The sequence below is a fragment of the Capsicum annuum genome, chromosome 3 (genome assembly GCF_002878395.1).
Source record: "Capsicum annuum cultivar UCD-10X-F1 chromosome 3, UCD10Xv1.1, whole genome shotgun sequence".
Lineage (NCBI taxonomy): Eukaryota > Viridiplantae > Streptophyta > Magnoliopsida > Solanales > Solanaceae > Capsicum > Capsicum annuum.
The window spans coordinates 238,728,635-238,738,083 of NC_061113.1; the positions used below are offsets into that span (position 1 = coordinate 238,728,635).

A 9,449-nucleotide genomic window follows, 5' to 3' on the forward strand; every position below is an offset into this window, starting at 1 on the left:
AATTTTGAAAAATACCTCAAGAGGTGTTTTAACTATATTTGGATTCACTTTTTGCATTTTTTAATTTTTTTTCAAAAAAAATCTAAATTTTATTTTCATAAAATAACCTAATTTCATAAACTCTAATTTTTTTTTTTAAATCACTTTTTATTTTTTTAACTTCAAACAAACCCCATTTCTAAAATACCATGGCCAAACACAATTTCAATTCTATTTTCAACTTCAAAAATACAAAATAAAAAAAATATATTTTTGATTTTCATGATCAAACGGATCCTAATTATACATACAAATAGTGAGAACTTGCCATAATTGATATTTATTCTGGTAGGACACTATGTACCAAAAACAAAGATGCTAACTTTATTGTTAAATGTTTGTATATCCTATACTTTGTTTTTATGAGAACAAGACACATGAGCGATCATGTAATTCATGTTGTTATTAGCATGCAGTTCATGATTAATTCTCCACGCTCACATTAATTAGCACTAATCCTACAATTTTTGTTCGTTATTGAACTATAATTGCTTAAAATATTGATTTTGGGACTAAGTCATGAGGAGAACATTTAAGTCTGGTCAGCAAATTATTACTCCTATTCATTTATAGTGTCATAAGTTGATGACTTTTTGCCTGCAAATTACAATTTCATCCACTATTTGAGTTAAGAATCCTTTTTTAATATTAATATAGTTTAATCAGCTTATTTTTAGCTATCTGAAATAGAAGTTTATTTTTTCTTTTGAAAAAAAGAAGATTATAAAACACTATTGAGTGGCTTGGTTGAGTGAACCCATCGGATTAATAGCGAAAAGGAATTTCATAAGAGAAAAAAAATACAACTCTTTGTATTTCTCCGATCCTCTTACCTCTACGAAAAGCAATGGCTTCATTATATAACCATGCCTTTTCTATAGATTTGGATTGAACTCTACGATTTCAATTTTAGTAATATAACTAATTTTAAATTATGTTGATATTTAATTACTAAGTCAATTTCAATTTTAGTAATATAACTAATTCTACATTATATCGATATTCCTATGCATAGGCTTTACGACTCGTTCTGTCCATCACTAATTAATATACATTCACTACTAGAAATAAAAGTTTTTCCCTTCACAAATCAAAGAAAAAATTGTGTTTTAAAAATGATTTTTCTATCGAACTAACTCATTAAAAAAATACATAATAATAAACAAATTCTCGATCGAAGCACTAGAAGTTTTTTGACTTTTTCATGTGAAAACAATTCTATTTTTTTCCTCACTGATTTAATAAAAAATCTGTCCAAATAGCCACTAAATATTTTTGAGTGAAAAAATTCAATATTGGGGCAATAGAGATTTTTTTTTTTTAGCTGAGTTGTTTTTGTTAGTATTGTAAGAATTACTCCACTTGTAGGTGGGTCCATCTATCAAACAGTGTGATTATAGTTAATTATATTTGTCATTATATATATAATTCAAAAATTCTACTATTGCTAAATGCTAACACTGTTTTATTGATGCTCTTGTTTTACCAAAAGTTATTAGCTAGTACTAACTCATACATACAACAAGTAATCTCATTATATTAATGAAATGACCAAATAACCCTTCATCAAAGCTTTGACCAGATAGTCATTTTCAAATAAAAAAGCTGCTTGCAAATTCGAAATCATTGTGCGTTTTCGGGAGTAGGAATGGAATGTCCTTTTCTACTCTATTAGCAGCCATGAATTGGATTGGAGGGGTGAACTGGTAATTTTAAATGCTAAATAATTAGTAAAACTTATACCTAATTTAGAAGTAGCAGAGCAGAGCCAAAAATGTGATAAAAAGTTTATATACTTGCCAAAATTGAAACTTTTTAATTTAAAAGTGACCTAAAGTTTACAAATATGATGTTCGAAGTAGTACCTAAAGTTTACAAGCATGATGTTCGAAGTAGCCTATGTGTATGTCAACTGTTTTTATGATTTATCTGCTACTTTTCATTAATATTAGAGATATGGAAAATTTTTATCGAGATTTGATTAGATAATTAGAAATCATGTACTATTCTCTATTGATTTATTTATCTATTTAGATTTTTGATACATAGTTTAATAAATTAAATAAATTTTTTAAATTTTACAATTTTAAATTAAAAATATGTCAAATATATTAAAATAATTTTTATTTTGTGATCTTAATATTAGACAAAAAAATTAAAAAGAAAATAAGTCGAACAAAATTAAAACATGAAAAATAATTTTATCTCTAGGTGAAATTTATACCTGAGGTTGAGGCCCAAGGATGGATCCAGGATTTTCAGTGAGGGGTTCAGTAGTACATAAACAGACTAGTCGAACGGGATTCAACCTCTACTATTTATACATAAAAAAAATAATTTATCATGTAAAAATAGTATAATTTTTCGATGAAGGAGGTTCAGCCGAACCCCTCAATCCTACGTAGATCCGCCGCTGAGGCCCCATCTTTCTTTTGCGATACCAAAGTATGAAAGTAGTACGTATCGATTAAAGAAAAAGTTGTCTGAAAGAAATTAATTTTAGGACAAGTAAAATAAATTTACCAACAAACTAAAGGTGTTAGTATTATTTGCTACTTACTGTAGAGTATAGACAGTCACTGTATAGAGAGAGACTAGTGACAAAAAAGAAATCCTAACGTGTACGTTGTATATGGGAAGTTATTATTATGGCCCTGTGGGTGTTATAATACTGGAGAGTCTACTTTGTATTTATATATCCAAATTTTACTGTACCCGTGAAATAATGATCTTCTGTCTTTTTTTGTTTGGCTTCTTTCTTTTTCTGCCTTGTCTTCACTACTCTCAGTTGCTGCTCTAACAGCTGATTATATCTAGTTTGGAACATTATGATTGGGTCAAGTAACCCCTCAAATACAAAACCCCCCCACCCCCCTCCCCAAATTATAGTCCTTTCGTTCTAATTTACGTGACTTTGATTTGATATGAAATTTATGAAAGAATAATTATTTTTTTTAAAATTTATAGTTTGCAATAAGTCTGAGATATTTATATAGTTGTAAATCATTTCATTAGAAGTAAAATGAGTATTTTAAAATTAAATTGTTACAAATATAGAAATATATCATTCTTATCAGGATACATGGAGTATTTTCTCTTTAAATTAATTAACCTATTTTTCCTTGATACGAAATTTATGAAAAAAAAAATTAAAAAAATTGAAGATAAGTCAAATCTATTAAGATACGTAAGCATATTATGTGAAAATTTGGCAATTAAAGAGTTGCTAAAACGCTAAACACAATCCTTTTTAAAGAACGAACTAAAAAGAAAAAAGTAGATCACATAAATTAAAATAGAGAGAATATTTTTAAAAAAAAAGGAAAAAGAGTTTAAATTTTTCTGTGGAACCTAACCTTGAAGTTTTTATTAAGGGGGGTTGTGTGTGACTCTTCAACAATATCTGGCAAAGCTGATGAAAAGCTGAAAGTTAGAAAAGCTAAAAGAAAGCTGATGATAACCGAAAGAAAGAAAAGCAAAGAAGAAAAGAGCCTTTTTATTATTTTCCTCTATGGTGTTATCTGTATCTCCTCTTCTTCATCTGCCATCTTCTCTTTTCTCCATAGTTTTTCATGTTGTAGTTAATTAACCTCTTTTCTTTTTCCCTTCCAAAAACCTAAGATAAATACACCCGCTGAATTTCCATATCCAAAAATTAGAAATAGTTAGCAGTAACCAAGAATTATCCATTGATCAGTCATGTTAAGCAATAACAACCCCTCTTCTTCGTCCGACCCGTTTAATTCCTCAGAAAATGCAAATAATGCTAGTAGAAGAAAAAGAAGGCCAGCAGGGACCCCAGGTATGCAAAATTCGATATGCATATCTTCTTTCTGTTACTCAGACCTATTATATATATTATGTTTTTTTTTTTTTTTTTTTTTTGTTGTTGTTTAACAATATTCTGATTGCGGTAATGTGTTTGTTTTTAAATTTAATTAATTCTACTAGATCCGGATGCTGAAGTGGTATCACTCTCACCGAAGACGTTATTAGAGTCGGATCGATACGTATGCGAGATCTGTAACCAAGGATTTCAAAGGGACCAGAACTTACAGATGCATAGAAGGCGGCATAAGGTACCATGGAAGTTGCTCAAAAGAGAAACCCCAATTGTGAGAAAACGTGTTTTCGTTTGCCCTGAGCCTACTTGTCTCCACCATGATCCTTGTCACGCCTTGGGAGATCTCGTAGGCATTAAAAAGCACTTCCGTAGGAAACACAGCAATCATAAGCAATGGGTGTGTGAGAAATGCTCCAAAGGCTATGCAGTTCAGTCTGACTACAAAGCTCATCTTAAAACTTGTGGTACTCGTGGCCATTCTTGTGATTGTGGCCGCGTTTTTTCAAGGTATCATCTTCAACTTTATCCATGTTTCTTACACTACTAGTACTATATTATTCAGCTATTTTATTAAACTTAAAAAAAAAAAAAAAGATTATTGAAATCTTCAAATGTGTAGTACGAATGTAATGTCTCGGTCAAATTAAACAAAATGATTTCTACATGACGGTTTTAGGATTTTTTTTTTATATTTTGTAAAGGATGTTAAGCTTTGGGAAAGAGAAGAATAAACAAACTCCGCAAAATTAGCAAGCTGTTTCCTTACGATTTATATCTATTCTAGCTGACTTAATACTACAGTTCTTTATTTTATACTTTAATACAGTTTAAAAATTGTCTTTCATAGGTCATTCTTGATCCTTAAAGTCATACTTTAATTTCGTTTTGTTCAATTATGCAACGTGTTTTGGATTTCTTAATCTTTTTCATTATTCTATGCTTCCTAGAAGAATGAAATTGACTCCCCCAAAAAAACATTCTGCTTGCTTATTAAGAATGAGGGATGTTTGTTGTACTTCCATGTACTAAAAAATAGTTCAATATTAGCTCAGCTGGTGTTCTTCTTCTACCTTTTTTTTCTTATATCCTTCTTTACATATTCGTCGTATATACGTTAAATGCGTATATATACGAAGATCATAGTTAGTGTAATTGTACTAAACTAGGTTCTTGCTCCCACATTCATCAATGATAAGGTGATAGCATTTTGAATCATCACTATATATACTATCATCATTTGATGAAGTTGTCCCTTTTTCATACTTTTTCCATTACACCCAAAAATCATGACCACTTTACTTTTATCATGACAAGTAAATTACTATTTGCATGACGAACAAATGATTCCACTCTTTCCTTTTTCTTATTATAGGGTGGAAAGTTTCATCGAGCATCAAGATGCTTGTAGCATGGGCAGGCTCCGATCTGAATCACAATCTTTACATCCTCCTTGCCTTTCTCGCACAGCTTCGAGTACTCCTAGCCCATCAAGCGACACGAATCTCAGCACAACGCCATGGTCCAGTACGTTACTAAAAAAATTGTCGTCCGCGGCTGCTACTCATCAGGCTAATCCCAACATCATGAAAAGTTGTACAAAGCAACACAATTTGGAGCTACAACTCTTGACTGCTACTACATCATCAACTAGCCCGGCCTTTGATGTCTCCGTATCATCTAAACCGAACGAAGATCACTCGACTTACAACCTCCAACTCTCCATTGGCTCCTCAGATTTCAACGAGTCATCAGAGAACGCGAATGAGAAGCGTAGTTCAGACACTTTGAGGCTTAAAGATGAAGCAACGGAGCAGCTAAGGCTGGCCATGAAAGAAAAGGTGTATGCCGAAGAAGCAAGGCAGCAAGCGAAGAGGCAGATCGAGTTGGCTGAGCAGGAGTTCGCCAATGCCAAGAGGATTAGGCAACAGGCACAAGCGGAGTTGGACAAGGCTAATGCATTGAAAGAACATGCCATCAAGCAAATCAGCTCCACTCTTTCGCAAATCACTTGTCATTCTTGCAAACAGAAATTCCAATCGTCAACTCCAAGAGTCAATATTATAGATGAGAATAACTCATTGGCATTGAGTTATATCTCTTCGGGTTTAACAGAAGGTCATCATGAAGTTGCCAAGAATATCAACCAAACCGAACATCTCAAACTTTCTCAACGTTAGTTATTCGAATTGTATTTCTTTTATCTCTTTAGTTTTTTTTTTTTTTTTTTTATGTTTGTTGATTATATGATTATAGTTAGTAGTGTAGTGAGGGTGGTGGTGCTAGTGAATAGTTAATGAGGGGTTGTATGAAGAAAAAAAAAAAAGGAGTATTTGGTGTTATTTGTTTTTTTATTTAATTCTTGCAAGGTGACTGTCATAATGGTGTTTTTCAGCAAGGGTAATAATGTGAGATTTCTTGGTATCAATTTATTGCAGGGGTTCTTGATTTTACTACTAGTACTCATCAATATGGTACTCCACTATTTCATTGAGTTGAGTGAGCTGTATATAGTGTTCCAAAAAAAGGAAAAAATAACAGAGAAAAACAGAGAATTAAATTACATTATCTGGTCTCTATTACCCCTTAAATTTTTGTAGTGTGTTAGATTTTGCATTTGGACTATTTGGAGATCTTTGTTGGCTGAGGTGTACAGAAAATGGGAGGAGGGGTGACCCCAGTATTAAAGAATTGTACTGCCAATAAAATAATTGCTTAAGAAAATTTGAAAAAAAGCAGAGAAAGAAGGGAATCAGATAATAGTCCTTTTCCCTGCTGCTAGTCTGCTACCTTATAAATGTTAAAGGAGAAAACACCATGTTTTTCAGTGCCAAAGTTGTAATGGTTGATGGCAGACTAGTCTCTTTCAAACTCTCAGACACAAACAAACTCCATTATATTCATTAAACAGTACTACTACTTGCTGGTCATCACACACAGCCCTCTCTTTCTACCTTTCTTTTTTTTCTTTTTCAAGTTACTTTCCTCCAAAGAGGAGTTTTGGAGTAACCTATAATGTTTCTATCATGTGAGTAAAAGGCCAGAGGTTTAAGCAGCGGAAACAACCACCTATAGAAATGAAGAAAACACATGCTTACAGGCGGACCCAGAATTTAAGGATATATATATTGACGCTCAAAGATTTAAGATTCCGCTTGAAAACCAAAATACTCGACTAACATCTTGGTTTTCTGCAGGGTGCTTTTTTTGAGTCCTCTACAAATTTTTATATAGTATTTCTTATATAATCAGACCTAGTCTGCATCGAATTTAACGAGTGTAAAGCACAACAAAAATACCCATAGATTCACCGCTGCACATAGCGGGAGCTTTAGCGTATCAAAGTGTCCTTTTTCCTCCAATCTTTTTTTGTTTTCTTTCTTTCATTCATGAGAATCAGTAGCTGTAGCTGCTGCTGCTGAAGAAGAAAGGAGACAGTGTTAGTACAGTTACTGAGCTACAGTGTGTGTCTGAGGAAAAACACACCAAAGCATCTTTCCTTTTTATGCAGAGACCATTGGCTTTGGCAATATCTCTAGTTCAATGCAATATTCAACAAAATATTTTAACTGCCTATTCCTCTTTCATTACCTCCCACAAATTAACCAAAGGGGTCTATCTAGTCCCAAGGATATCCTTTATTCTTTGGTTAAATTACATATAAACCCCTTGAGGGGTCACTATTACACCCTCTATTTAAAAAAAAAAAAAAGAATTACAAAAAAAGATATCACATGATGTTCAATATCCATTTTGATTACGAATAAATCAGAGAAAATGGAATCTCTTGGCCATTACAAATTGTATACTTTATACCATGATTTTTTCCAATCCCCATATTTGAAATTTGAGATCACTTAATTTAGAAGAGTTAATTCATATGTGTCAATAATGTAAAATCATTTACGTTACTGATATAATTTAATATTTTTTTCAAAGGTTGTTTATCTTTTTTTTTTACTCAATTTATTTCAATATTATGGATGATTATATATATTCAGGGGCGGAGCTACCTTTAGGGCAGGGGTTCATCTGAACCTTCTTCGGTGGAAAACTATATGTACTATTTATATATAGTTAAAATTATTTTTTTTTACATATATATAGTAGATGTTGAGCTCCTTTGATTAGTTTGTATGTTTACTTCTGAAACCCCTTAATGAAATTCTAGCTCTGCCACTGTATATATTTATGTTTTGAATGACGTAATAGGTAAATTTTTTTTAACACCCCGCAGTGTATAGAAGGTAAATTCTAATTTAAACAGCTTTGTTTGGCTGGCATGGAGATTATGAAAAGATGTTGAGACTTCTAATTAACTAGTTATTACATCATCCATGCAAAATGTTACTGACCCAAGTTCCTATTTTGCAAGTAAATATACTTAGATATTTTTCTTAAATTCTTTAATTTCATTGACATGTTTACATTGTATTCTCGAAGACTTTATGGGCAATTAATCATGACCAATAAATGAATAAAGATAAGATCATTTTTGCGCTAAAGACACACAAGTAACAACAGACAAAGATCCCCTCTTTTATGTCTTTTCAACAAATTAAGATAATCGACCTGCCAACTATCACCAAAATGATCATTCTTCCTTTTCACAAACAAATTCCCTGTCATTTTAACTAGCATTAATGCATAATTCTCTCTACCCTTTTATATATTAACAACTTGCCATTTAACCTAGAGAGAGATAGAAGAAAATAATTAGTTCACACAATTTTTTAAACAGTATAGGGACTTGGATATAATAGATGCAAATGAGACTTTGAGAGCAAGGCATTATATTACATTGAAGGACAGTTCAAAAAAAAAATAGGCAGTTTGGTGCACTAACGCTCTATTATGCGAAGGTCTAGAGAAGGCTCGGACCATAAGAGTTTATTGTGCGTAGCCTCATCTTACATTTCCGCAAGAGGCCGGTGTTTCCATGGCTTGATGAACCCATGACCTCCAAATCACATGGATCAAAGGCTGCTTTTCCTAGGGAACTAGTTGAAGGAAGCCGACAATAAATATGAAAAATAAAAGAGATCATGATAATCGTGAAAATTGAGAAGATTATAACAAAATAGAGATCTTTTTAGCTTGTAATGGTTGTTTAGTGACTAGTGTTTGGATGGAAAAAAAGAAAAGAAAAGGAGATCTTTGTCTATTGTTTAGAATTTGAATGTTGTCTTCCATTTTAAAATAATCTTAGGGGAGGGCTGCGGGAATTAATTATACACATATAGAATAAGGATGAAGAATTAAAAATGTTAACTGCGAATTAAGGTAGTGTTGCATCAAGAATTTTGCTTGCAAGTATTGTAATCCCCCAATTTTTTTTTTATTTTGTGATATAGTTTAATCGGAATAGGCTCAAAAATATCCCTGAACTATTCGAAATAGCTCAAAAATACCTTTCGTAAGATTTTTGGCTCAAAAATACCCCTCCGTTAAATATTTAGCTCAAAAATACCCTCCCTCTAACGGAATTCCGAAAAGGATCAAAAATACCCCTGAACTATCTGAAATGGGTCAAAAATACCCCTTTGTTAAATATTTGGTTTAAAAATGC

At 32.0% G+C, this 9,449-nt stretch overlaps 1 protein-coding gene across 1 annotated transcript; it reads left to right on the top strand.

The window, feature by feature from the left end:
* Nucleotides 1-3,322: 3,322 nt before the first annotated feature.
* Nucleotides 3,323-6,308, top strand: LOC107862839 (zinc finger protein SHOOT GRAVITROPISM 5-like). The gene is made up of 3 exons (XM_016708529.2): nt 3,323-3,841; nt 3,991-4,390; nt 5,256-6,308. Exons 1-3 carry the CDS (start codon nt 3,739-3,741, stop codon nt 6,058-6,060), a joined length of 1,308 nt encoding a protein of 435 aa, XP_016564015.2. The 5' UTR covers nt 3,323-3,738; the 3' UTR covers nt 6,061-6,308.
* Nucleotides 6,309-9,449: the final 3,141 nt, after the last annotated feature.

What these genes read in the sequence shown, in the direction of transcription:
- LOC107862839 (XM_016708529.2), top strand. Translation starts at nt 3,739, where the DNA reads ATGTTAAGCAATAACAACCCCTCTTCTTCGTCCGACCCGTTTAATTCC. An exon ending in AAGGCCAGCAGGGACCCCAG is followed by an intron (nt 3,842 to 3,990) that starts GTATGCAAAATT and finishes TAATTCTACTAG; the next exon opens with ATCCGGATGCTGAAGTGGTA. An exon ending in TGTGGCCGCGTTTTTTCAAG is followed by an intron (nt 4,391 to 5,255) that starts GTATCATCTTCA and finishes TTCTTATTATAG; the next exon opens with GGTGGAAAGTTTCATCGAGC.